Source organism: Drosophila navojoa, chromosome X (assembly GCF_054131105.1).
Source record: "Drosophila navojoa isolate 15081-1374.11 chromosome X, UAZ_NAV_1.0, whole genome shotgun sequence".
Classification (NCBI taxonomy): domain Eukaryota; kingdom Metazoa; phylum Arthropoda; class Insecta; order Diptera; family Drosophilidae; genus Drosophila; species Drosophila navojoa.
In genome coordinates this window covers 15,227,783-15,255,368 of record NC_142895.1, presented here as the reverse complement: position 1 = coordinate 15,255,368, position 27,586 = coordinate 15,227,783, and the positions used below count along the sequence as shown (strand labels likewise).

The window sequence follows — 27,586 nt, the reverse complement described above, 5'->3', positions numbered from 1 at the left end:
CCAGCAGATACCCAGCATGCGATGGCAAGGTGAAGATTTATCTAAGTGTACATTACATCATTATTATCAGCATTTATATCATCATCTTCTTCATTAAAAACACCAACTATGCTCCGGTCGGGCCGAGCCGGCACGCAGCCTGCTTTACAGGGTATAGCAATTCGCAATTGTCAACTATGACACTGAGACACGTGCTGCTGGCGCTGGAGCTTTCGGTAATTATTTTGCCACCAGTTCAAGTGTTCTCAACACTTTCGGCCAACTATCGGCAGCGTCGACTCTCCACGGACTCTGGCCAAATTTATTTGGCGGCCAGGCCAGGACGAGACTGTGGAAGGGGTTGGGGTTGGGCTTGGGGTTGGTGGTCCATGAAGCCAGGGAACTGCAACGCCCTGGGGCAACATAATGCGATTGCCACGTTTTGGACTCGCATCGTCCCATCCCGCCCCATCCGGCCCGTTCCGTCATCAGCAAATGCAACGGCTAACATATTTCAAAGTCCCCGCCAGCCCTGCAGCTGAAAATCCCGTTCTTTTGGCTATGGCATGCGTTTGTTTGCCAACTTGATGAACTATGTGCTGGATGCTCCATGCTGATTTTCCTCTTCTTAGCTGACGCTCGGCTGGCTTTGGCATAGTTCAGCTACCAGCACTCAGCAATGAGCACAAACATTTTCTATAAAAATACGTATACATACACACATACATACATATGTATATATATGTATATATATAAGGAAATATATCCACGTACTGCACTGCTGAAGTGGCCCTGGGTCAGATCATAAAAAATTAAAGCATTTGTTCACACACACACACACACACACAAAGAGAGGAAGAGAGAGAGGGGGAGCGGGAGAGCCTCTTCAACTTGCATCCACCTTGGCCCCTGAGCGTCTCAAATCAGAATAATGTAAAAGCATTGTGCTCTGATTGGGTCGTTACGACCCATGTAACTAGCTGACTATATAAGGACCACGGTCCACGCAAATAGTACACCCTACTCATATTATGAAATATGTGCATATTCTATAGAAAAAAATCTAATATAATACGATATATTAATAAACAAGAGACAGAACAATGCCTCTGCTGCAGCTAGTCGAAGATTGAATACTCTTACAGATATGTAATACAGTCCCATATTTGATGTGTGATTTATCGATATGATATACAGTTCATATACCATATTATATACTGACTGCCTATCTAGGCTGTATCAACTTAACAGCTCATACCGAACAAGCATGCATATACATTATACATATATACCCTGTGGAGTCTTCACATCTTGATATCACAAAAAAAAAATGAAAGTGCTATAAAACTCTCGACAAGTGTACAAGTATTCAATCTTTTGTGTTTTTATGTGCCACACTCATTTGAAAGTGAGAATAATAGGCGAGAAAAAGTGAGAAACATTAATCAAAGCAGCATTCTGGGGCAGCCAACATGGGTATGCCATGCGGTCTACTTATTATAGGGATTATAGGGATTAAAATTGAAAAAATCTATAATATTTCAACTCGAAATGCAAGCAAATATAAGATTGAATATATAAGACTGTAAATATGATGGCAAATATAAAAATATAATTATATATACAACTGTAAATTGAAGAATGACAATATAAGACAATATGTACATATATAAGCCTGTAAATCGAAGAGTGGAAATTTAAGACAATATGTATAAGACTGTCAATGAAGACTGCAAAGGTATAAAACTTCAAAAGTATCTAAAGCTACCTATAAATGACTACAAATATAAGACTATTCATATAAGATTACATATTAAAGTATACAAATGGGTGATTTCTATATAATGTCTAATAATATAAGTTTGCAAATATAAGTGTGAAAACGTAAGCTTGCAAGTATAAGACTTTTTGTGTATACGACTTTAAATATAAAAATATGAAAAGTATTATACAGGAAATATAAGACTGTAATTTTATAAGACTTCAAATATAAAATTGCGCAAATATAAGACACGAAATAGACTAGAAGAGTATAAGACTTCAGGTGTATCAAATTGCAAAAATATAAGACAGCAAAAATAAGACTTGAAAAGAGACTATAAATGTATAAGACTTCATATAAAAAAGACTGCAAGTATACTGTGCATATAGAATTGCATTCTATTGAAGCCTACAAGTATAAGATTTCAATGCTCTTAGATTTCAAATATAAGTATATATAGTGAAAACGCAAGCTTGCAAAAAATTGACTTTAAATATGAAATATAACTCTGTAAATGTAAATCTGCTAAAATATAAGAACGAATGTTAAGACTTTAAATATAAAACTATTGATATAAGCCTACAATATAAGACAGTCCATATAAGATTGCAAATTGAATTCGACGAATATTCTACTGCACCGGCAGGCACACAGTCCACACGTGATTAGTATATACTTACAGGGTATAAAGTAGGGCAATACGCAATGAGAAATTAACTCTCAGCTCGTGCTGTTTATTTATAAGCATCGCTAGTTAACGCGATATCATTTAATCTTTGCAATTCAGCGAATTCTTGTCCCACTTTTTATGTATTTTTTTTTTCTTTCATTCTTTTTTTTTTGGTATTTTATTTTGTATTTTGATGATAATAATTTTTTATGGTTTGTTGGGGGTCTGATTTACTAAGAGCGACAGCGTCGAGGACAGGCAATTTAACTAGAACAGCCTGGCTGCAGCCACAGCGCCAAGGACATCAACAGCATCAACAACATGAACATGAACATGAACAGGGACATGGACATGAACATGGACGCGGACATGGATATGGACAGGGAAGCTGCGTCTGACAGTCATCCGTCTCTCTAGACTCAGACCCAGGCGCCCCATTAGGCGTGTGCATAGCTTTTGTCTTTGCTGTCTTTATCAACACTGCCAACGTTTTCCTCTGTTTCTTCCTCTTCTTCTTCTTCTTCTTCGTCTTCTTCTGCTGCTGCTGCCTAGTGTATGTGTGTGTGTGTGTGTACATTCGCTTCTTGTCTTGTTTTGTTACTTATTTTGCTTTCGCCTTCATTTCCACTCAGTTCAAGTGTTTTGCATTTCATGCTTTTCACAAGATAAAAGACAACTTTTCCCTTCTCTTGCCTCTTTCCTTCTCCTCCTTCTCCTCCTGCTGTTGTTGTTGTTGTTGTTGTCAGTGTTGCCTTCGTCTTCGTCATTATCATCTGCGCTGCATCATGACAGTTGGCGTCCTTTTAAAAAATTAACACAGTAGCCAGCCCGCCAACAACAACAATTCAAACGGCAACAAGAGAAGCCAACATTGAGTGGCAAAAGGAAAGCAAAGGGCTGTGCTATAGATATCCTATGATTTAATAAAACTTTTTAGCTCTAATTAAACTTTGATCCCACAAAATATTATATATACCATCATGGCGAACAATTGACCAGATTAGAGGATATATAGTACTTCTATTAGATATTCCGTATTATCATCTAACTTAAAAAAGTCCAATTTATTTTTTAACTTTAATTGAACTTTGACTCTACAAAATATCATATAACTCAGGTAAATCCTTTAATTGCACTCTGACACTCTAAAATATCATTTTACATCATAGCTCACAAATTACCTGATTACAGGGTATATATAACTTTATTATACTTTACTTTTGATTTTAATTACTACAATATATTATACGAAATCATAATTAATAATATTCCCAATTACAGGGTATATAACATATAATTTATATTATTTATCCAACAAATTCTGTTTGTCTTTTACAAACATATGCATTATTTCAATATACCCGTCTTCACATTTGTACAACTGCAGGGTATCACAGCCTGGCATTTATAGCCATATAAAAGTTGTGTGCTAAATACTTAACGCGGAATGACCCGAATTAAGAGTAAGTAAAAACTTTTCACGGCAGCCCCGAGAACTTTATGCTCATTACGTTTTTATATCCACGACGATGGAATTGTATCTCAGTGTGACCATATCTGACACCATCACCCCTACACTTTGGCTATTCGGCAATTGTAAGGCACACATCCAAATTGAACATATCTTACATGAGCTGCTCGTTGCCCGGACTGCAGAGTCCAATGTCCACAATTGGAACCGGCTGCAGCTGCTGCTGAGCCTGCTCTGGCACAAGAGTCAGAAGCCTCAGTCAATATGAACTTACGTACGGCATCCGCTTCTCGCTTGACAAATATTTGAACTTACGCCCCGACAATACACTCAATGAGCACACACAGAGCGAGAGAGAAAGAGAGACGCCTGCATTGGCTGAAGGAGCTTTCTAGGTAATCCCTTTGGCTGGGTCAGGCTGCAGCAAATACATCAGCCCCTTGACAATGACAATTGCAAATATTGCCCAGTCAACTAAAGCATATGCTATTGTTAACATGCTCAGCCGCAAAAGTGCTTCAATGCAGCCTTGAAATCTCACTTGACGTAGTTCTGCTTTGAATATCTTGTTAGAGAAAAGTATGATAAATAATTAAGCACCGCTATGCGAATTGCATGGAGAGAAAGATAAAGACAGATGGTAAGCCATCAGGGACATCAGCCATGAGAATCGCATGGAGGGGACATTCAAAGAAAAGCTGGAAGCAATGCGAAATGCATAAAGAAATGATGCAAAGTGAAAGTAACAAAGAAGGAGACAAATGGCTAGCCATCAGAGACAGCTATGAGAATTGCATGGATAGGTAGTCAAAGCAAAGCTGGAAGCAATGAGAATTGCATAGAGAGGTTATACAAAGCAAAGATTATTTGCCATTGCCGGAAGCTAGGACAAGTGCATAAAGAAGTTATTCAAATGAAAGACTATTTGATATTTCTGGAAGAGAGATTATGAAGACAGATGATGAGCCATCAATGGCAAGTGAGAATTGCAGAGAGAGGCTATAGAAATAAAGATGTATAGATGGATGTATAGATGACTCGCCATCTTGTCTATTGAGAGAGAGGCTATACAAAGCTGGTAGCTATGAGTACCAAATATTATTTACTATGAAGCAAACTGCTTGCAAAGTAGAAATGATTAAGTCAGTAACTTTATGACAGCCTTTTTTGATGACTTCATAACTATAATCATAGCTAAGAGCTAAAACTTTCGAGCACCATTATTAGTTTTGTTCAAGATAAAACAACATATAGTTAAGTGTATCTGAGCAGTTATCTTCATGACGTTTATAAGACGACTTCATTCGAGTATTTTTACAATCGCTTCCGACTTGTAAGTCGAGCTGTGAGACAAGTTGTTGCACTTCATCTAACGCTTAGCAGATCTTAACAATTTTCTACTACAATTCTATGTAGTATAAATGATAATTATATATATTGCATATAGAACCTGCAAAGCTGAGCTTTAGAGATGTGAAATGAGTTCAGAAATAGTAGAAATTAATCAAGTCACGTCGTATGCACATTTAATTCACATTGTATATAGACTTAGCTTATATGCATATACAATCTTGTAGCAAATTATACAGATGAGAACATATTTGTAAGCCCGATGGAAAATATAGAAAAAATATTCAATATAATACAATGAAATATAATAAAATATAGTATAATATAAAAGTAAAAATAATAATGTAAATATTATTGATCAATTCGATTATCTATATTTATCTCTAGCATAGTGAACGATAAAACTAATTTCTATATGCTTACATCAACTCTAAGTTCAATTAAAACGTCATCAAAAAAATATATTAGAGTATTTCTTCTTTGACTAGAAACGCATTAGATTTGCTAAATGAAATATAAATATACAAATACATATATATACTACAAATATATCTCATTATATATTGTCTATAATGAGAAAACGAGCATTCATTAACTTATTCGAAGAAATAAAGAGCAAGAGAGGGAGAGAGAGAGAGAGAGATTCTTTACTTATAATATAATAAGCCTCAATCAGATGATTTCATTAATTTCCTATATGCGAATGACAGACGACAATAGGCACACTTGTAGCCCCTACAATACCTTTGACTATTGCTGAGCCGGCTCGTCAAGTCAGTCGAGAGTTGGGCTGACCTGGCGGTCAACGATGAGTGACAAGCGAATGAGCCAAGACACGACAACGACGCGACTAAGGTAAGCCGACGTATGCTCGCTGGCTATCAATAAGCTCGACTCAATTTCTGATTGAATTTGATAAGCGGACGCACACACGCAACCCCACGCCCAGTAGCCACACGCAAAGGGGTAACAGCTCGAGCAATTGACTGACGGCGATCTGTGAGCGTACAACTATTTAAGGCCTTGACAGAGGGCTCGATGAGCACAGAGCCAGCTGAGCTTTTCCCCCGGGCACAGGCAGCAGCAGCATGGAACGTTGGCAGAATCGGGTCGCTGTCGTGACGGGCACCAGCTCGGGCATTGGCTCGGCCATTGCCTTGGATCTGATCGAAGCTGGCGTCATTGTCGTGGGGCTGGCGCGTCGCGTAGAGCGGGTAAAGGACTTGCAGAGATCACTGCCGGCCGCCCGACGCGACAGGCTGATACCCATGCACTGTGACGTGGGCAGCGAGAGTTCGGTGAAGGAGGCATTCGATGCGATCGAAAGCCAGCTGGGCACCATCGACATATTGGTGAACAATGCGGGCACGCTACAAAATGGCCGGCTAGTGGACATGCCCATTGCCCTCGCCCAGCAGACGGTGCAGACGAACATCATGGGCATCATCAATTGCACGCAGCGCGCCTTCCGCTCGATGCAGCAGCGCAACTTCGATGGCCACATCATCCTGATCAATAGCATTTTGGGCCACAAGCTGTTCGCTCCGCCCGCAGCTGGTGCGCCGGAAATCAATGTCTATCCGCCCACCAAGCATGCGGTCACCGCTCTGGCCGAAATGTATCGCCAGGAGCTGCTGGGCATGGGCACACGTATTAAGATAACGGTATGCTCGACTACTATATACCCTACATCATTTCATTTCCTCATTTCATTCATTCACAGAGCATTAGTCCGGGCGTAACGGATACGGAAATTTTGCCGGATTGCATTCGTAAGGTGAGCAACAAAACAATGCTAAACGCTAAGGATATTTCGTCGGCTGTGATGTTCACACTTGCCACGCCTCCGCATATGCAGGTCCATGAGATGATTATCAAGCCAATGGGGGAGATTCTATAAATATTCGCTTTATAGCCAAATTCATCTCCATTTATGCTTATCTATGGATAAATCTTTTCTTTTCGTATTTTTGTTTGAGAACTTTGCAATAAATTGGATCTTGTAGCACGTCAATCAAGCGACTTGTATTTAATTCATATTTTTGCTTTTGGCTTGGCAACAAGTTTTGATAGGACTACGCATGGATCTACCCTTTAAATATGCTGTCATATGGGGTATATTTATTTAGTAAATTATTTTTGTTATCTATGCAAAAGAGTTGAATTCTGAGGTATAGGAAATCCAAAGACATTTTTTCCTTCACACAATATATGAAAAGAATTTTGTATTTTAGCTAGAATATATGTATTTAGTATATGTTATCATTGTCCTTTTCTACCAAATTATGAACGAAGCTGTTTGTGGTTCAGGTGCCTCGCATATATATCGCAACCGGGCCGAACAACTACAATCGTTCAATCCCTCCGCTGCGGACTTCGATGGACGCCAGCCCAGCTCATCGCAGTGTTCATTGTTCTTGTAATTGTCCGGATTATTGACGGTCCATAGATTTAAATTTATTGGCTTGCCAGTTGCGAACCACACATGTGATCCTTCCGCGCCCAGATCAGTGCCCGAGGTCCAATATCTATTGGTATCCCTTACAGACCTTCGGTAATTCATGATCAGAGACCATTCTTCATTGGTCTCGATACTAATAAGATGCGCGTTCATCTGGCGGCAAATGGTAAAGGCATCGAACCAATTCCTTGTCGTCGTATTCTCAAAATAGTAATATCCGTTGCCGATTTTCACGAACGGAGCAGTCGTTACATCGGTATTAGTGGGAAAGCCTAACAAACACAAGTCGATAATCAACTCCATTTCATTACAATGGCAACTGCTTACCCTTGTGAACGATTGGGGTTATAGTATATGCCCAGGAGCATACAAATAAAAATCCCGAAAAGAGGAATAGACCTACCGAATATCTTTGCATTTTGAACTGCATTGCGGCTTCCAGTTCTACGGGGTTTTTATAGGCCCGAGAAGCAGAATTTCGCATATGAGGGAGATAAGAGTTCCATTCACAGCGCAAATATTGGATTATTTAATTCCTTATAAAAGCGGAGATAAAATTATATTACACCAACAACTGTTTACCAAGTACTCAAAACATTCTGTCGGCAGAAGCTTAACATAATTAGAAGCGAACTCTTGTGGTCTAAATATGTTATTCATTTGAACTTATTGCAAAACTCGTGTCAAAACTATTCCCCAAATACGCAATTATGCTATGCAAAAGAATTAATTTCTAGATATAATGACAGCCTAATTGCTGTTTGCGACAGCCAAGATAATGGATTGTGATTGAGGACGAGTGCGGAGTGTAGAAAAAGTTTGCCCTCGGCAAAAGCTGGGCCGTCAAAACAACTTAGATGGCACTCAGAGCACGGATGGAGTGAGGCAAACATGAGATAGACAGACAGATATAGCATAGATAAACATTGATAGACGGCCGAAACAAGTGGACAAAAACCCGGAAAAGAAAGCTCCATTCAGTGCGAGATGCCCCAAAGCGAACCCATTTTTGTATCAATGCCGAACAAATACGATTAAAAAGCTACTAAAGGACAAAGGGGCGTGTTTGTATAAACGATTTTTCTGTAAAGCACGCAAAAGTGTTGACAATGACAATGACAATGACAATGACAATGACAATGACAATGACAATGACAATGACAATGACAATGACAATGACAATGACAATGACAATGACAATGACAATGACAATGACAATGACAATGACAATGACAATGACAATGACAATGACAATGACAATGACAATGACAATGACAATGACAATGACAATGACAATGACAATGACAATGACAATGACAATGACAATGACAATGACAATGACAATAGACAATGACAATGACAATGACAATGACAATGACAATGACAATGACAATGACAATGACAATGACAATGACAATGACAATGACAATGACAATGACAATGACAATGACAATGACAATGACAATGACAATGACAATGACAATGACAATGACAATGACAATGACAATGACAATGACAATGACAATGACAATGACAATGACAATGACAATGACAATGACAATGACAATGACAATGACAATGACAATGACAATGACAATGACAATGACAATGACAATGACAATTGACAATGACAATGACAATGACAATGACAATGACAATGACAATGACAATGACAATGACAATGACAATGACAATGACAATGACAATGACAATGACAATGACAATGACAATGACAATGACAATGACAATGACAATGACAATGACAATGACAATGACAATGACAATGACAATGACAATGACAATGACAAATGACAATGACAATGACAATGACAATGACAATGACAATGACAATGACAATGACAATGACAATGACAATGACAATGACAATGACAATGACAATGACAATGACAATGACAATGACAATGACAATGACAATGACAATGACAATGACAATGACAATGACAATGACAATGACAATGCAATGACAATGACAATGACAATGACAATGACAATGACAATGACAATGACAATGACAATGACAATGACAATGACAATGACAATGACAATGACAATGACAATGACAATGACAATGACAATGACAATGACAATGACAATGACAATGACAATGACAATGACAATGACAATGACAATGACAATGACAATGACAATGACAATGACAATGACAATGACAATGACAATGACAATGACAATGACAATGTCTCATTTCCTCATATCATTCCTTCTGATTGTTGTTGATAGTTGGGCAATCCAATAATACTGGCATTTTAGAGCGACCATCGTGACCGCATTGCATTCCACAAATGACTTAAATAATTCTGTCTCTAATGGCTTTAATTGACCATTTTTTTCTGTGTTGCCAACGGAAATGTCAAAGGCACAACTGCAAATGACCGGATCCGACAACAATAAAACCAAGAGCAAAACAATTGAAAACCAACACAGAAAAGGCAGCTGAAAATAAAATTGCAATGGTCGAAAAGTGTCCTTAGGCCATGGGACACGAGACACTAAGACGTTAAAGAAAACGGTTGGCAATTACTTTCTATGGCCAATGCGAATGTCTGTTTCTGACCAAAGCCGAGTGCATCTCACATATCACAAGTGCCACATTTTATGTACGTATTAAGTAAGTGAATATATGTATGAACTGACCGGAAGCTCAATTTGTTGGCACAGAGCATCATGCTGATGCCTCATCGTGGTCGGAGTCCATAAGGCGTCATGTATTTGCCATAACAATTTCTAATTTTAGTTGTTACTATTCAAACGAAAATTTAATTTTCAAATAATTGCAGAATGTCTTAAAAATAAATTCAGAGGAATCAAATAGCTTGACTCGACCCATTGCTTCAAACTTCTCAAAGAAGATATACATATGTATATTATTCATGTTTTGACATTGTATGCACAGTGCTCTATAGACAAGGTCTAGAATTTATTATATGAGTCGCAGCTAATTGGACTCTATATCTATTCGTTTTGCAATACTTAACATGTGAGTTCTGTTAATTGATAAACCTAGCATGTCTAGGGTATTGCGTGATATGCCCTCTCCTCCGGCTGTCTGTAGCACTTTGAACGAATTTTGTGTGACGCAAACTTTATGCAAATTTAATTAGACCCATTAATATCCATGGAACATATTGTTGCTGGTGTAACCGATTAATGTTGTATATATATAAATATTTATATATCGGCCAAATATATTTGTGGTCGAAATTAACCACAATATATTTATTTGAATTTTTATATGCATTAATTATTTTCGCATTAACAGCATTGTATTGCGGTATATGTGGTCGTGTGTGTGTGGGTGTGTGGGTGTGTGTGTGGTCTGTATTATCAAGAAGTGTGCACAGCTGTAAATAAATATCAAATAAATGGCAGCACAATTTGTCTGTCTGTTTGGATACCGTCCGTGGAGCATATGAAATATAGATAGTTTTTATAAATCGAATTAATTGCAGTAAATTACTTTATTGTCCAAAAATAGGGAAATTATTATTCATTATTAATTGCCCAATTAAATGATCTAAATGTTGAGCGTGTGTCTGTATGAAACTTTAAATAATAATTAACTGTCCACAAACAAAATCATTGACAGATAGATATTTATGAATGACATCACAAATGGGATGCATGTAAGTATCGAGTATAACCTGGTCATAGAAATCAGCCAGGTGTGTTTAACAAGCTCTTGGCATATAGAAGTGTCAAGTGGAAATGATTCTCTTTGGCTTCAGACTTTAAACTGACCCCAGACTAGCATTCATTACTGCCTTTCTATGCAGTTCTCATGAGCACTAAAGTCAACTGATTAATAATGCCTTGATAAACAAATTGAATATATTTTAAAGCAACATTTCAAGATAAAGCATATGTATATCTGTTAAGATAATATAATGATATTCAGTGGGCCAGCCAATTGCATTGAAACATACCAAAGCTCTCTCGCTGCAGCGGACCATCAAATCAAAATCAATGTCAATATTGAGCCAAGTCGAAAGTTGGGCATAGCTGGCAATAAGCGAGATGAGCACGTAGCAAGCGGCTGCCATCTTTCAGGATTAAGCACAGGACACTGCAGCAGGAAGCGAGCGAAGCAGCAGAGAGACACACACACACTCACACACACACAGCATTCGAAAAGCGCAAGGCTGTGAGCTGAAACAATAAGAGTATCACAACTAAGTAGCAAACCCAGACAGACGAGTGGGAGAGCTGCGGAAGAAGCAGTAACAGAGGCTGGCAGGAGGCTGGCAGAAGGCGGCAGGAAATGGCGGTGGCAGTGGTAACAACGCCGTCATCATTTATCAAGTGCGCGCACACACAAAGGTCAAGTAAAGTGTTATCCTTGTAGCTATCAAGGCAAACATGGCCCAGCTAAACATCTGGCAGCTGTTCCTTTGACGCCGGGGCGTTTTCTTTCCTTTCATATTTCCAGTCAGCCTGCCAAGCCAGGCAGGCCTTGGGGGCGCACACAGACACATGTACATACATACATACATACATATATGCCGCTTGACGTTTTGTGAAAATCATTATCGAAATGAAAATATCAATGATGTGAAAATGTTATGGCCTGCCTCTGCCTTTGAAACTTGATAATCATCGGCAGCGTCAGTCGCGCTGACAGCAACTGGAACATCATTAATAAAAGCCTCCACATCAAAGCCAGCAGCTAAGAGCTAACAGTTAGCAGCCCCACTCCCCACTCGATTCTTGTATTTCCATTTCCGGTTAATTCTTTCCGGGCAACCTCATTCGATTCAAGGCCGTAGTCAAATGCACGCTTATCAATTCACGTTTACCTTGTGAGTACAAATAAAAAAAAAATAAAAAAAAAACAAATATAATTAAATAAATTTAATCACTCTAGAAATACGAGGTCTCTTCAACATTTAATAAATAAATAATGAGTCATTCCTTTACGCCACTCCATAGCATTTTAATCAGTAGAAAAAGGAAAAAAAAATCAACATATATTTATCGAGATTTTGTTTTCTTTTGATCATTTAATTCCATTCCAAAATGATCAAGCATGAAAATTTCCAAAAATTTAGCTCAAATACCGAGCAAACAAAATTCTGTTTGCGAACAATTTAATTACAGCTTCTGGACACAGACTGTTTCTTGAATGCTAGATAACTTGCTTGCTTCCCGAACTATATCCTTGGCAAGGATCAAATGAACTTGATATACATATGGGTGGATAATTATGGAACCACTAGCGATGGCTTGCGAGCTGCAAATAAAATAATGTTTAGTGAATGCTTAGAAAATACATAAATGAATAAATTAAAAATACATGTATGTATGTAGGTGTATGTATGTATGTATAAATGTGTGTGTATTCTTGTATGCGTGTGTAGGCATGCTGACACCGAACAAAGCAAATTTATTCGAACCCGATGTAAATTTAAGCATAAGCAAAGAATTCTGCAAATATTTTTTATATATTTTTTATATTTTATTTTTGTATTTGTTTTTAATTTTTTGTTTTGTAAATTTTTAAATTTGAAATATTTTCAATGCGGCTGTTGTATTGCATTTGATATCAATTTTTTTTTTTTTTATATATTTAAATGTATAAATTAACATTAAGTTTCGTTCGGGATTCACAGAAATTAGTCAACGCTCTAGATGCTTTTGTTGTTCTTGTTGTTGTTGTTGTTAGTGTAGTCAGTGTACTTCTGAAATTATTGCGGAATAAATACAATAGATGTATATACTATATATATATATACTATATTCACTTGGTTCTCAATTGAAATGTATGTGTGTGTGTGTGAGTGTGTGCTTCACAATAATCCGTAATACAATAGTTTCATATGCAATCAATTTGTTTATACACAAAAAATAGATTCAGTAGCATCAATTGATGTGCCTTCTATATATGTATGTATATACATATATTATATATAGTGAGTGCTTATGCTTAACAATTATGATTTTTGTTGTTTCAATTGAGACGCGCACAGCATAGAGCGAGAGGCAAACAGCGAGCTGTGTGTGAAAGTGAATAGTGACATCAAATGGAGGGGGGCGGGGCGGCAGTGGCCGAGTCAAGGCATATGGCAAAGAGTCGATTGATTGAAATTGGAAACAATTTGATTCAGATTGTTGTTGTTAGCGAGGCTTTCAAGCTTTTATTCTGGCCTAATTTACAAAAGTACAAACGTCATCCCCAACTCGCTCTCTGTTAACTGTTACAATTTGATATTGTTTATACTTTGTTCTTATCTCTGTATTTTCTCTTTTATACATTTCGATACTTGCGGTTAAACATTAAAATACAATCGAAAACCAATTTCGCTAATTAAGTATTGATTGATCAATGAATGAATGTATATCGCCTGTCTTTATAATATGCAATACATATAATAATATATCTATATATATATATTTGCATATTTTTATACAGTTTTTACAAACTTTTTGGGTCGATCATATTGCAGCGTAGGCTCTTGAGTACTTGACTTTTTTGTTAAAAACTTCTTAGTAAAACTCATTCACAATATTATAAATCATCTCATTTAGTTTTTGCTTTTGTGTTTATTTTAGTTTCGTTTTTTATTTACCGTTATTTACTCTCATTACTCAATATTAATTAAACGCGTGTGGCTTTGAGCGAAAAAAAAAAATCAGACTATTAAAATCAAGTTTTTTTTTTCTTTTAATAATTACAAAGAAAAACGCAATGCGCAACAATTGGGGATTATTTCATGTTCATTTAAATACTTATTTAAATTTGCTTATGCTTGTTTTTTTTTTTATGTTGCGGTTTTTCTTGTTCTTCGCCTTTTTTTTTTTTTTTTTGCTGCTGCTGCACAACAAATATCTCTGTAACAAATACTACATAAAGCCAGTGTGTGTGTGTGTGTAATTAATTAATATAATTAAAAAGTACATACAAGCTATCAATTACAGTTAGTTGTGTGAGTGTGAGTGTGTGGGTTTTAAGTGTGTAGATGCAGTTGCCAAGCCATTTTGGGCGCTTTGGGCTTTGGACTTTTTGAATCTCTCAACGCGCAACAGAATTTCACAATTGTCGCATTCTTAAATACATTTTGAAAATTACATAATTTAAATAATTTAAATATACACACGTGTGGCCCCAGACTATGCTTAAACACAGATGAAAAAAAAAAATATATATATATCAATACATATATATTTGTATATACATATACATATACATATATATATCTGTGTATGTGTACATCAATTTTTAGAATAAGCACATACATGCCGAAGTGGAGAAGCATGTGGAGGAAGCGCTGTCCCCTCTCTAAATGTTTGCTCGCTTAGCTAAACTCTCATTATTTCAATGTGTTTTTTGTTTTTCTTTCTCTTTTGTCTTAGTTTTATTTCTTTTTTTTTATGTTTTGTTTTGTTTTGTTTTGTTTTTATAATGTTTCGTATGTAATGCGTATTCTACATATTACCCAGCTCTCGTTAAAAATACCAACACTCAGCGAACGATACACATTCACAATGCCAAACGCAACTTAATAACAAATCTTTTTTAACATTTGATGTCTGTGGAATTCAAGCGAAATATTGTTTTTCATTTTCTAGTGTCGCATGGCCCAAACAGCTGGCTAACATCGTTGAGCTCATTGTATGCGCTGTCGAGTTTTCTCCAGCTGTTTAGCTATCTTCGCTGCCATGGAAGAGTTCTGATCTGCAGAGCATGATGAAAGTCCTCTAGTTGAGTTTACGAGTCTGTTGTGTATGTGTTGCTGATACTACTGCTGTTGCTGCGCTGCTGTTGTTGTTGTTGCTGCTGCTGTTGATGTTTTTATAGTTGTTGATGGTGTTGTTGTTTTTTTTTTGTTTTATACATATATAGAGTTGCTGCTGTTGTAGCTTCTACTGATGCTGCCTGCACGGTAACTACGCCTTCAACACTCACTTTGGGATAGATCAATATCCTTTTTGACGCTGCGCGCCAATCGATCGAGCTCAGCAGCCGCATCGGATCGCACGGATATCTTTTCGCCCGTCAAGAGAGAATCGGTGCCATTGGAGGTACGTGGCGTGCCCACGCCGCCGCCAGGACTGGCTGCGCCCGCCGGCCCACCGGCTGGTCCGCCCGACTTTTTATGCAGCAGCGAATTAAAGAAGTTGGCCAGCACACCTTCGCCGCCGGGCGTGGCAGGCGTTAGCTTGGGATCAATCTGAAATACCGATATTGAAATCATAAAGTGGAGAGTGCGATAGACGGCTAAAAGCCACTCACCTTTTTGGGTGAACTTTGACCGGCGCTGCCGGGTGTGCGTGGTCCACTTTTGTTGGCGCTGGCATTGGCGCCCTGTGATCGCAACGGCGACTCGCCACGCACCTGTCCGCCTTGCTTGAGTATCTCCTGCTGGCGTGCCAGGAAGGCCTGCTCGTCCTCGGTCTGCACCTCTGTTTCGCGATTGGAAACGGCCTGCAGCAACAAATATAGACAAAATTGTGAATAGAAATTAACACTTGGACAAGCGATGCTCGTATAGGAATCACCTTTCGTGTGGGCGGCGCCTTGATGATGTCTGTGTAATGATTCTCGGCCTTGACCGCATGCATGTTCTCATACAGAATACTTATTTTCTTCAGGCTATCCCAACCCGCCGGACTGCAAAGGCAAAATCAAATCAAATCAGCCATTACGGATATGATGGATGTGATTGAAATCCTCTTACATGAGCACCGCATCCTTTTCAACGACTAGCGCTGGCGTACGGAATGGTAGACCATAAATTCGATGCGTTAGATATTTATAAAGGAGATCACAGTTTTTGTCCTCTTTCACGCTCGTGTAAAAGAGCGAAGCGCCGTGCCGCAGACAAAAGTTTCGTATCCACTGCTGTATGAAATCGAAATGCTCGTCACGGTACTCGTACTCCTTCTCCAGTGTTGACATGTAGTCCGTCTGTGGGCGGGAAAGGTTTTGAGAATATAGTAAATGAAATCAGCCAAGTCTCAGTGTCGCACACCTTTGTGACCACAACAACAATGTCCAGGCCCAGATTTGTAATTAGTGCGTCCTCTGTCAGCGGCAACAGATCATCCTCATCGATCGAATTGTTGTGCATGGTGCGTTTAACTGGTGAGCCGGGATCGAGATCATCGCCCACCTCACAGTAGCTCTGCCACGTCGTTGCTAATCGCTGGCGTGCCGCCTCCTTCTCTTTGGGATCTAATTGCAGGCTCTCAATGTGCTGGGCGAGCACCTTGATCCACTGATTGAGCTGCTCGAGCCAGCCCCACGGCTGTGTCATCGAGACTGTTAATATGACGAGGGTGTGTGCATAGTTCGTTTCGTTGAGCGCATAATGCAGCAGATTTGTGTGTCCTGGATCGCCATCCAGTACCCAAACGCTGAGGCGCGTCATATCTGCAAGCAAGGCAACAATGTTCAATTAATATGTATGCATATGGAACTCAGGAACTCAGAACACCAACCGTCTCTGTACTCATCCTTGACATCAATATAGGCATACTCCAGGCCGGAACCCTTCTTCGGATCCTCGACGCCCTGCAGCTTCGCAATGAGCGTCGTCTTACCAGTGGCATTATCGCCTAATACTAGTACAGATTTATTTGATGGTAGTTTTGTGCTGCCTTGTGTTTGTACTTCATTCAATATCGCTGACCTGTAATGAGAAATTTGAATTTAGGTCACTATTCCGTTGGCTATCAAATTTTTGCAATCTACATTAAAGCCGTCCCAATTTCGTGTCACCGTGTCGAACGACAGCCAAACGGCTAGGGTCAATCCCAAAGACCCATTGTCCATGCCCATAAGCCCCACACTCTTAGTCCGTAACTCGTAACCCGTAACCCGTAGCCGTTCGTATCCCGAGACCAGCTATAAAACACAATTCTCAATACTGTGGCATGCCACGCAATCAAGCTAATTGCATACCTTTGCTATTTATGAGGTCGGCATTGTTACTTTATATATGCACACACACACATACATACATACACACATACATATGTATATATGTGTATATATGAAGAGCTCCAGTTTTCAACGAACCATTTCTGCAATTCAATTCAATTGAATTAAATATTTCAATTGAAAATTGTCCTCTGGCCAACTGACTCACCAAACGGTGGGCGTTTTTGCCGGCCAACTAACTAACTGATTGACTAACCGTTAGGTTAGACATGCTAAGCTGGACGTTGGAGCACCCAACTCGTTCGTGCCAAAAATTGCGTACTGCGAATATCGATTGCCCGATTTCTCACTTTTAGCTTCATAACAATTCTCTTCTATTGAGTTTTCAAAGGTGTTGCGCCGTGCACAGTGGTTGAAAATCAACTAAATATGTATATGATTAAATAAATAATAAATGATAAATATATTGGCCTCGACTATTCGTAACTTTTACTGTTTTTTTTTTTTTTTTTAATAAATTATGATTCATAATTAACTAAATTTTTTTTATTTTATAGAATTACTGTTTCTTTTTTTTTAATAAATTATGATTCTTAATTAACTTAAGTTTTTTATTTTATAGAATTAAGTAATTGAAAAATTTTGGAAATAAAAATACTAGAATCACTATTATATTTATAATTGAAGGTATGGTAGACTAAATTATCAAATGTTGACAGACTAAAAATAAATAAAACATGTTTTTTTATATTTATATTTAAGAATATGTTAAGCTAAACTAAACTCAAATTTTAATACGTTTTATTTAATTATAAAATCAAATCTTTTACAAATATATAGCAAAAGATTATATAATATAAAATAATATATAAATAATAAAATATATATTTTGCATATTGAATAATATATGCATATAAAAATACTTTTTTTTGCTATTGCTACTTCTATTTCAGTTCTGAGAAGCTTTCAACCCACTGTACCTTGGCTGGCATTTGACTAAAGGGGGCGACGGTTAGTTGAAAGGGGGTTGGCTAGCTCACTCGCTAGCTCGCTCGACATGCAAAAACAACCCGGCAGCAGTGCCCACCCCTTCTACCCCCCCCATGTCCGCACCCGGGCTAGTTCCAGGCCGGTTGGCATGGTGCACGAAAGGCCCAAACGAAAAATATTTTCCAAGCTTTCAAAGTTCGCCCGAATGGCCCAATAGGCCAGGCAGGAGGCAAGACGTCTGGCATTACCTTTGCGCACTTTGGCCGCGCCACGCGTCAAAACTGGACCACAAATATACACTGAGCCGGACCAGAGTCCGTCAATCTCAAGATTCCAGATCTCAATTTCAGTGCAGCAATTGAAGTCGTTCCTCACGCTCAGAATGAGTTTGCTGCTAAAGCGACGGTCGCGCAGCGAGACCCGTGCTCAGCCAACAGCAGCGGCAGCGCCACCAAAACAAGAGACAACAAAAAAGCAGCAACAACAACAACAACAGCAAAAGGACAACGAACATAGCATACAACACCTGGGCCTGGGCACCGGCATGGGCAGACGCAAGACCTCCGCTGAGCTCATCAGCGAGGCCAAGCTCTACCTGGGCGACCTGTCCACGACGACGGCAACGGCGGCGGCCGCAATGACCGCAGCTGGCGGCGCCCGCTTGGTCAGCACACGGCGTCCCATAACGCCACGGGAGCCCGGACGTGTGCTCTACGGCAAGGTGGCGCTGGCCGGCCGCCCGCCCAGCGCTTTCTCGTGAGTATCGCCCACTCTCTCACTTCTCAGACAAGTCTCTACTCTTTTCACACACACACACACACACGCGCACAGCATGCGATATCTGCAGAACGAGCACCATAAGCCATTGACGCCGCCCACGCCAGCCGGCGGCACGGATCTGTCTCTGTTGAATCGTCGCATCGTCGTTGATGCGAAGCCACGGCAATTGCCCGCCTTGCCGGGCACGGCGGCAGACAGCGCACGGCCGGCCACGCGCAATGGCGCACTGCTGGGCCAGTGCAGCTCCGAGATGCTCATCGAGATGCTGAAGCAGCATGCCGGCCTCAAGGATTGCAGTGCCGAGACAGTGCAGCACATCAATGCGGTAAGTGGGGATTATCAACTTCATCGCCCTCTCTCTCACCCTCCTTCCCTCTGCTCGGCTGACTGCAGATTTTGCTGGAGCTGTATACGCGCGTGCACAAGCAGGAGAGGAACTTCAAGCGCGCCTTCATCCTGGGCGGACTCTATGGCCTGGTCGAGTGCACGTCGCCACGAATCCTGCTGGCTGTGGCGCGTGTTGTGCTGGCGGTAAGTGTTTCACAATAGGAGCGTATATCGATAAGCGATAAGGCGCGATAACTTATCACGAGTAATCGTTAATCTTAATCCGTATGCTATTGATGGATGGGAATTCCTTAGAGTCACCTCAAACTCCATATAATCTCTTTCTCTTCTTGGTATGATATTGTATATCCAATAACTTATCCAAAATAATCAATATCCTTTATGTAGAACCTCTTCTCTTCTTGCATAGTGTTTCAATATCGATAGACGATAAGGTCATTGCTATTTATCGATATCCATATTATTTAATTGAGATTCGTGAGTCTCTTCAAATTCAATCTAAAGTCTCCCTCTTTTCGTATAGCTACGCGTGACGGGCAGCAACTTGACCGGCGCCTGCAAGCTCATCTTCAAGGTGGCTCGCCACGAGCAGCACGACGGCTTGTTCCACGAGAACGATGTGCTGGAGCTGCTGATCGATGGCCTGGGTCACGCTTCGCCGCTGGACGATCCGGAGGCCTGCATTTATGCCTACGGCTGCATACGATTCCTCACGGCCAGCAATGCGCAGGAGCGCGACGATGCGCTCAATCGCAATTGGGCCGCTGGCCTGGAGGAGCTCTCGTCGCCGCCGCCGACGCACGCAGCGATCGCAGCTGCCACAGCCCTGACCAGTAGTCCCAGTGCATCCGACACACGCAAGCTGAATGGCCAACAGACGCTGGTGTCGCGCCTGGCACGCCACGGCGCCGTCGAGCTGATGATTTTGCATCTCCAGATGCTGAACGAGGCGGGCGCCACACGCCGTCTCAGCGGCCCGCCGCTGCACACGCTCTATCAGCTGTCGGCGGCGATGCGCGCCCTCGCCGACGTGGCCCAGCAGCAGCAGCGGCTCCAGCTGCAGCTGCAGCTGGCCTGTCCGCATCTGATACGCGCCGCCGAGGTCTCCATGGGCGAGCTGGAGGTGCAAGCGAATGTGGTGCGCACGCTGAGGTAAGCAAAGACTTCTAGTCGCTGTTCCAATTGGATTTCTAACTTCTCGCTCTTTCCCGGGCAGCGTCTTGTCCGAGGATGTGGAGTGCTGCGACACACTGCACAGCTATGCCGCTCGCATTGGCCTGCTGCTCGGCCCGTACTCCAAGGGCGGCCAGTGCAGCGAGCGCATGCTGGCCGTGCTCAGTCGCCTGGGCTATATGCTGGGCAACATTCTGGCCAAGCACGAAACGGCGCGCGTCCAGGTCTGTGTCCAGATATCTACATAATATATAATATATATAGTACATTTCAATAATTCTCTTTGCCCCTGCAGTACTATCACAACGACGTGGCCATGGAGTATCTGCTGAATGTGCTGCAGCAGCTCAGCGAACGTCCGCTGGCCAGCGAGCCGCTGCTGGATGCCCAGATCAAGCTGATCCGCGTGGTGGCCAACATGAGCGTCAATGCGGATGTGGGCGCCGGCCTGGGCAATGTTCATGCACTGGGCGCTGTCCTATTCCGACTGCTGCAGAATGCCACCGTCGCACTGGGCAGCACAGCGACGGAATCCGCTCAGCCGGCCGAGCTGCTGGAGCTGTTGCATGCCACGCTGGGCGCGTTGCACAATCTGTGCTTCTATCAGGATAACCAGACGACATCGCCAGCAGCCGCGAGCACGACAACGATGCCTTCGACTGCTCCAACTCCAACTCCAACTGTCGCTCCGGCGCCGGCGCCGGGTTCGCTGCAGAGTCTCATTGCCGAGCTGTCCACTGCATTGGCTCAAACGCTCAAGCGCTGCCAGTCGCAGTACGTGTCCACCAAGGTGGAGCTGGCCCGTGTCCTGGGCAATCTGACGCGCAACGAGCTGGCGCGCCGCTGTTTCTGTGCCGCCGGCGGCTTGCCCCTGATCGTGCAGCAGCTGACGCGGCAGGCGAACGGCCGGGACTACGAGCTGCGCACCTGCGCCATTGGAGTGCTCGTCAATCTGCTGGGCGACGGCGAGCAGCGTGCTCCGTTCCTACAGCTGCGTGGGGCCGAGTTGCTGGCGCTGCTGCTGCGCGGCGCTCTGGAGCAGGAGGATTGGTTTCTCGCGAACATCGTGTGTCAAGCCATGTGGAATCTGCTGATCGATGCCCAATGCGCGACAGCCCTCTGCCGTAGCGGCAGCATTCTCGACGAGGTCAGCGATCTGTTGGCCGACTATTTGGATGAGGAGCGTTTGACAGCAGGCGACGAGGCCAACGACGATGAGCCGGAAGAAGAACAGCAATCGAGAAAAGAGCGTCAGACGGAGCCGGAGCCGGAGACGGAATTGGAGACAGATGCGGCTCCAGATGCTTTGTGGGAGGATTTTGCACTTGTTGCTACTGATTTGCTGGAGCGAATTCAGAACAATTTCGATAAGCAGCAACGGCAGACGACGCACATCGATAACGATGACAACGACAACGATAACGACGATGTCTTCATCGATAAAATGTAAAACATTAGCTCACATTAACCAATATACAAATATATACGGATATCGATAAATATCGATGTGGGATTGTTAATAACTGAAAGGAAAACTATAAAATCAATATGAAAATATCGATAAATAACGCTACTAAATTATAAATTAGCAAATAAAAATAAAATATATATACGAATATCAATAAGTACATATCGAAAAGAAAACTAGGTCATTTGAAATAATAATACCTATAAACAAGACTCGTAAATCGATTGATGACTGCGGGAATATAGCAAAGACCAATTGTCTATGAATACTCAACGATTTATGGTAAACTAATTACAATTATAAACAATATGCTTAAGCAAATTGAAATGTAACCCAAGTTTTTTGATATGCGAAAATTAGTTAATCCTTAATTAATTAACATTAATTGGTTAATATCGATGTTGCAAATTCGCAATAAAATATCAATAGAGTATTAAATTTCTTTCAATTAGGCATTTGAAATTCTAGATCTAAGGCTGGAGTAGGAAACAAAATACGGGCTTCTTATGAAAATAAACCTATTTGGATGAGTGCAATATATTTTGTTCGAACCACACATTAGCCAGCAATTGATTCTTATTTCTAGAAATAAATCACATATGGTTTACTCGATTCGCGCTAATCTAATTGGAGTCTTACATATGTTTTCCGACGCATTCCAAATCGATCTGCGTCAGAAGGTGTTTTGCACATGCGCGCCACCTAACGGCTGACGGTGAGCAACATGTACATATTTAAACGATGACAACATCACCAAATCGTACACATACACACACACACACATGCAGACGGACACGCGCACGCACACACTCACTCACACACACACGCATTGAGCCGACTTAAAGCTAGTCTTCGTTCATTGGGCAATGCAAATTCCAATTGGATTGTCAACAGTATAAATGGAGTCGAACTATCGATAGCTCGGCTTATGGCTTTCCATGTGTGCGTGTATGTTTGTGTTTGTGTTTGTGTTTTCAGTGTGTGTGTACCTTGCCTATTAGGCATAACAAAAATTGATAAAGCAAAAGGTGCGCGCTGTCGACTGCGCAGCCGGCGACGCTGCCCTCGATTTTGCTGTTTTATGAATCATACGCTAGTTCACGCTCACCCTCTCTCGCTCCCGTACACTTCCACACACTCTCACACACATGCATACATTGTATATTTGTATTGTTGTTTTTAGCATTTAGTCTGTGTTTTTGCCACAAATCTATTACACATTTGGCACAAGAGAAAATTTGCCAAAATTCAAACACATATACATATATAATGCGCATGTGCGTGCAGGTGTGTGAGTCTGTGTGTGTGTGAGCCAAACGAGGTTTGAGGTTAGGCAAATCATGGCACAAAATGACAACATACACTAAATTTAAGAGCGGCATAAAATCAGCTGCTTTTTATGCCTCGCCAGCCCCCACACCAAGTGTTGTGGGTGTGGCAGGTGGCAATTGCAGCCGGCTGCTCACACACACAAACACACATACACTTTACAGATAGGGAGTAAAAGCAAGATAGCAGTTACCAAAAAAATATATATTGCAAACGTCAGCTAAAGAAAGTAACAAATAAATTAATATTTACAAAAAAAAATGAATTGATAAATTAAAAATTAAAAAATAAACAGACGAAAATAAATAAATGAATAAAAAAAAATTATATAAAAAAATAAATAAAATAAAATAGCCAATAGCAGCTGTTTAGGCCAAGAGCAATTTGCTTGTCATATGTCTGAGTCCCTACACACACACACGCACACACACGCACGCACACATAGATTTATAGATTCCTACTAAGCTCAACTCACCAGAGGTTCTCCTTGTCGGCGGCGGCGGCATCCTTTTTCTTCGTCGTAAAGGATGATGTCAGCGCATTGCTGCCCGTCATCGTTTGCGTGACGCTGTCCAATGCCATAGCGCTCCTGGCGACCTCTTGGCCTCTCGATTGCTGTTGTTGTTGTTGCCTGTTCCTTGGCTCAATCAGTCAGTGGGGGCAGCCGCTGCAGGATGCACGGAAAGCGTTAGACCAGCACACACACACACGCACACAACAGTAATGACAACACAAACAATAAAAAAAAAAAAGCTGCAACCAAATCGCATTGAACTTGAAAGACAACGGAGTGCAGACAGCGGACAGCGGACAGCGAGTGCAGTTGCAAGGTGTCTGCCTACGCCAGCAGCGACGCTTCCGCTACTCCGTTTTGTTTGCGTTTATGGTTGCGTTACAACAGAGCAGCAGCAGAGCAGAGCAGCAGCAACAGCAGCGCCAGCTGCTGCGACGTTGACGCCGACTTCGCGATTTGACTGAATGACAAACGCGCAGATTATGTCTATTTAAATATTTTATTGTTGCAGATTGTTTTATTACGCTGTTCTGCTGCTGCTGTTGTTGTTGCTGCTGATTCTGGTGCCGCCTCCCTGCTTGACTGACTGGCCGTCGTTCTGTCTCTATGAACAATTTGCAAAATTTCTTTACGTTGCTCTGTTGTTTCTTTTATATTTTTTGTACTCTTTTTTCGTACGTACTGCAGCTTTTACTCGAGTTATTTTTGTGCACTCCGCTAGTAAATGTGATCCGTGGCACTAAATTTGTTGTTTAGCGTCTGAATTGCTGCATCTGACGTTCGTTACTTTGTTTTGAGTTTTTATTGAATAAAAAATAACAACAAAAAATATACGCCCGATATTAAGATGATGAATTTTTCGCTGAAATAATACAACGAAACTAGACAACAGTGTGTACACACAGTGCTATAATAGGAAAAATTGTGTTTAGTGCTGTCAAACGAAAGCAAAATTGAGGTCTGGCAACTCTAAAAACACTGTTGCATTTTCTCAACCGACTTATTTTGTCTGCGCAGTGGCAGGCCTGTGATTTTCGTTCAGAAACAACAACAACAACAACAACAAATATACAACAGTAACTTACTCTCACTATTTTGAACGACTTGAAGGCAATTCGAATACTCATTAAGCTTAAGTTATTTTTCCAAAATGCAATCGTCTGTGTTCATACTAACTGTGATATTTGCTATAATCACCAGCAATGCTCCACAAATCGACGGTAAGTCTAATCAACAAGAAAGTTTTGTATTAAAGTCTTTTGTTAAACATACGCACGCACTTGCATACATATATATGTATATGCGCGCAACGTAACTGTAATAGTAACTCTTACTGCGCATGTGTATGTGCGGGTGCGTAATGCACTACAAGAAATGGAAAAACCTCGTAACTGTCTTATTGTGTGCTTATATTCGCTCGCTATATGTATCTCTTTTTCTTCTACTGGATAAAAGCTCTTCTGCGTCGATGCTATCAGTGTCGCTCCCGTGGTGAGCTGGGCAGCTGCAAGGATCCGTTCACATTCAATGCGACAGACGTGGACAACGAGCCTGGTCTCTCGGCTATACCCTGTGCCAGCGGCTGGTGCGGCAAGGTGATTGAGGGCGGTGGACCCTATGCTTTAGATGGTAGGACCTCACGATATAGCTATGAACTATATCCTAATATCTTAATAGAATAATAATTTGAATTTGTAATCTCCAGACTACGATCTGGCCATACAGCGCATGTGCGTGCAGCGCGGACCGGATGACAATATGGATCGCTGTGCAGATACCATCTACAACTATAAGAAGGTTTACATGTGCTTCTGCCAGGGCGACTTGTGCAATGGCGCCGTTGGCCCTTGGCGTCAGCATCATCTGCTGCTGCTTCTGACCCCGGCCTCCATAGTGCTCAGCATGATTATTAACACAATGTTTATGTAATTGTATTTTTATATTCAATGTTAATAAAGATTAAATATTGAAATCAGTCCACCACGATATTGTTGCGTGTACAGAACGCGCACAGCCTGTCTTGGTCGGATAGACACTCCCGCTGGACACTGCTGGCCGCAACGGTTGCAGGGATATTCTATTTATCAGTCCACCAAACCATTATTATTACGTGTACAGGTTGGGCATAGGCGATGCGGCACGCCTCTGCCTTGATCGCCATGGCACTCCTGATGGAACTGCTGGCCGCAACGGGTGCACGGATACTCGACGCCCTCGCATAGATAGCATTCGTTGCAACGCAGCGCGGATAAGGAAAAGCGTGTGAGATCACAGCGCTGTGGCAAATCCAGTAGCCAGCGAATCATCTTGTGCAGCGGCTCCTCGTGCGGCGTCTGCCGTAGTACTTCACGCTCTCTGGCTGCTCTTTGTAAACGACGCTGCACTCTCGCAATATTCTACAGAAACAGGCCGACAATTCAAAAATCAAATTATCCAACTCAAACAATTCACTTACGTTGCGCTGGATGCCATATGGATTGCGCCTTCCTTCGTGTGAAATGCGTTGGGACTCTTGGGAGCTTACCAGGTCGTAGCTGCTGCTGCTTTGCGTATCGGATGGGCTAGTAAGCTTACTTAGGCCAATGTGAGCCATGAAAAGCTCCTTAATCATTGGCATCGTTATGTCCTGTATTATAGTTTCCAAGTTCTCAATATTGTGCGATGCCTGTAGGGGCTGTTCTTCCTCTGACTCCATTACGAAGCTCCTGTTCGAAAATTGGCTTATGATTCTCAAGAGTTCCTTTGACAATGAATAGAGTTTGTCGCCTATCACAGATTGGCGAACTTCGTCGTGAGAAAAACACACCTGTTTCGATTAAAATTGATAAAATAAAACTTATTCGTTTGCCTCAACGGAACATTGAAATTTTAGCGGTATCATTTACCAGAGTTGCCAGGCCAACAAAAACGCAAAAGCATGGCCATTGGTATTAGGGGTGGCCGTTGATAATCATGCCGATATACATATATTCATGCTGCCGGTAGCACTTAAAATACCATTAAAATCACCAACAAAACAGTAGTGGCGATTAAGGCTATTTGTTAAATAAATTAAAATTTGGAGTATATGTTTTTGAATTAAGCCGCTTATTAATGTCAATTTCTTCAGCTGTAAATATTGTCAGTTCATTCTATGCCATATAATTCCAAGCGAAAGAGCAATAAATACTCGAATGTAGAATATGGTGTGATAATTAAAAAAGTTAAATTACAGTTTAAATAATTAGAATTCAACATGTTGTGTTGTGTATGTGTTCTTCTAATTTAACGAAATCATCTAATTCTCGATATTTAAATTTGATTAATATCGATTAAAAACTAGTTTCGTTAAGTGGCAAAAAAGGGAACCGGCCTTGCCATCCTTGTCCGATGCAA

General features: G+C 41.2%; 6 protein-coding genes across 8 annotated transcripts; 3 read left to right on the top strand and 3 right to left on the bottom strand.

The window, feature by feature from the left end:
- Window positions 1-6,260: 6,260 nt before the first annotated feature.
- Antdh (Antennal dehydrogenase) lies at window positions 6,261-7,246 on the top strand. Its single transcript, XM_030390217.2, has 2 exons — window positions 6,261-6,896; window positions 6,956-7,246. The coding sequence occupies exons 1-2, from the start codon at window positions 6,321-6,323 to the stop codon at window positions 7,130-7,132; spliced, it is 753 nt and encodes a 250-aa protein (XP_030246077.1). The 5' UTR covers window positions 6,261-6,320; the 3' UTR covers window positions 7,133-7,246.
- A 230-nt stretch (window positions 7,247-7,476) lies between these two features.
- Window positions 7,477-8,111, bottom strand: LOC115565191 (C-type lectin 37Da). Its single transcript, XM_030390216.2, has 2 exons — window positions 8,021-8,111; window positions 7,477-7,965 (listed from the first exon to the last, which is right to left on the bottom strand). Exons 1-2 carry the CDS (start codon window positions 8,109-8,111, stop codon window positions 7,508-7,510), a joined length of 549 nt encoding a protein of 182 aa, XP_030246076.2. The 3' UTR covers window positions 7,477-7,507.
- Window positions 8,112-12,696: 4,585 nt separating this feature from the next.
- On the bottom strand, window positions 12,697-25,097 carry Dlic (dynein light intermediate chain). 3 transcript variants are annotated; one of them, XM_089263472.1, is made up of 9 exons: window positions 24,894-25,097; window positions 24,173-24,364; window positions 17,168-17,358; window positions 16,699-17,099; window positions 16,405-16,634; window positions 16,226-16,337; window positions 15,960-16,151; window positions 15,633-15,897; window positions 12,697-12,959 (listed from the first exon to the last, which is right to left on the bottom strand). In XM_089263472.1, exons 2-9 carry the CDS (start codon window positions 24,277-24,279, stop codon window positions 12,931-12,933), a joined length of 1,527 nt encoding a protein of 508 aa, XP_089119598.1. In that variant the 5' UTR covers window positions 24,280-24,364; window positions 24,894-25,097; the 3' UTR covers window positions 12,697-12,930. The 3 variants fall into 3 exon arrangements, with proteins under 3 accessions (XP_089119598.1, XP_089119599.1, XP_017964414.1); XM_089263473.1 differs by lacking the exon at window positions 24,894-25,097 and adding an exon at window positions 24,844-24,862; XM_018108925.3 differs by lacking the exon at window positions 12,697-12,959 and having other exon boundaries at window positions 15,567-15,897.
- On the top strand, window positions 18,574-22,400 carry LOC108656691 (armadillo repeat-containing protein 2). The gene is made up of 6 exons (XM_018108917.3): window positions 18,574-19,355; window positions 19,431-19,704; window positions 19,773-19,910; window positions 20,251-20,879; window positions 20,944-21,124; window positions 21,196-22,400. Exons 1-6 carry the CDS (start codon window positions 18,982-18,984, stop codon window positions 22,348-22,350), a joined length of 2,751 nt encoding a protein of 916 aa, XP_017964406.3. The 5' UTR covers window positions 18,574-18,981; the 3' UTR covers window positions 22,351-22,400.
- Window positions 25,098-25,214: 117 nt separating the features above from the next.
- rtv (QVR superfamily protein rtv) lies at window positions 25,215-26,186 on the top strand. The gene is made up of 3 exons (XM_018108934.3): window positions 25,215-25,431; window positions 25,667-25,840; window positions 25,917-26,186. Exons 1-3 carry the CDS (start codon window positions 25,362-25,364, stop codon window positions 26,138-26,140), a joined length of 468 nt encoding a protein of 155 aa, XP_017964423.1. The 5' UTR covers window positions 25,215-25,361; the 3' UTR covers window positions 26,141-26,186.
- Window positions 26,187-26,235: 49 nt separating this feature from the next.
- Window positions 26,236-26,906, bottom strand: LOC149090640 (uncharacterized). Its single transcript, XM_089263565.1, has 2 exons — window positions 26,667-26,906; window positions 26,236-26,607 (listed from the first exon to the last, which is right to left on the bottom strand). Exons 1-2 carry the CDS (start codon window positions 26,904-26,906, stop codon window positions 26,296-26,298), a joined length of 552 nt encoding a protein of 183 aa, XP_089119691.1. The 3' UTR covers window positions 26,236-26,295.
- Window positions 26,907-27,586: the final 680 nt, after the last annotated feature.

What these genes read in the sequence shown, in the direction of transcription:
- Antdh (XM_030390217.2), top strand. Translation starts at nt 6,321, where the DNA reads ATGGAACGTTGGCAGAATCGGGTCGCTGTCGTGACGGGCACCAGCTCG. An exon ending in GCACACGTATTAAGATAACG is followed by an intron (nt 6,897 to 6,955) that starts GTATGCTCGACT and finishes ATTCATTCACAG; the next exon opens with AGCATTAGTCCGGGCGTAAC.
- LOC115565191 (XM_030390216.2), bottom strand. Translation starts at nt 8,111, where the DNA reads ATGCAAAGATATTCGGTAGGTCTATTCCTCTTTTCGGGATTTTTATTT. An exon ending in AACCCCAATCGTTCACAAGG is followed by an intron (nt 7,966 to 8,020) that starts GTAAGCAGTTGC and finishes TGTGTTTGTTAG; the next exon opens with GCTTTCCCACTAATACCGAT.
- LOC108656691 (XM_018108917.3), top strand. Translation starts at nt 18,982, where the DNA reads ATGAGTTTGCTGCTAAAGCGACGGTCGCGCAGCGAGACCCGTGCTCAG. An exon ending in CAGTGCAGCACATCAATGCG is followed by an intron (nt 19,705 to 19,772) that starts GTAAGTGGGGAT and finishes GGCTGACTGCAG; the next exon opens with ATTTTGCTGGAGCTGTATAC. An exon ending in AATGTGGTGCGCACGCTGAG is followed by an intron (nt 20,880 to 20,943) that starts GTAAGCAAAGAC and finishes TTTCCCGGGCAG; the next exon opens with CGTCTTGTCCGAGGATGTGG.
- Dlic (XM_089263472.1), bottom strand. Translation starts at nt 24,279, where the DNA reads ATGGCATTGGACAGCGTCACGCAAACGATGACGGGCAGCAATGCGCTG. An exon ending in CAAGGATGAGTACAGAGACG is followed by an intron (nt 17,100 to 17,167) that starts GTTGGTGTTCTG and finishes CCTTGCTTGCAG; the next exon opens with ATATGACGCGCCTCAGCGTT. An exon ending in GTCAAAGTTCACCCAAAAAG is followed by an intron (nt 15,898 to 15,959) that starts GTGAGTGGCTTT and finishes TCGGTATTTCAG; the next exon opens with ATTGATCCCAAGCTAACGCC.
- rtv (XM_018108934.3), top strand. Translation starts at nt 25,362, where the DNA reads ATGCAATCGTCTGTGTTCATACTAACTGTGATATTTGCTATAATCACC. An exon ending in CAATGCTCCACAAATCGACG is followed by an intron (nt 25,432 to 25,666) that starts GTAAGTCTAATC and finishes ACTGGATAAAAG; the next exon opens with CTCTTCTGCGTCGATGCTAT. An exon ending in TGGACCCTATGCTTTAGATG is followed by an intron (nt 25,841 to 25,916) that starts GTAGGACCTCAC and finishes TGTAATCTCCAG; the next exon opens with ACTACGATCTGGCCATACAG.
- LOC149090640 (XM_089263565.1), bottom strand. Translation starts at nt 26,906, where the DNA reads ATGGAGTCAGAGGAAGAACAGCCCCTACAGGCATCGCACAATATTGAG. An exon ending in CATATGGCATCCAGCGCAAC is followed by an intron (nt 26,608 to 26,666) that starts GTAAGTGAATTG and finishes CTGTTTCTGTAG; the next exon opens with AATATTGCGAGAGTGCAGCG.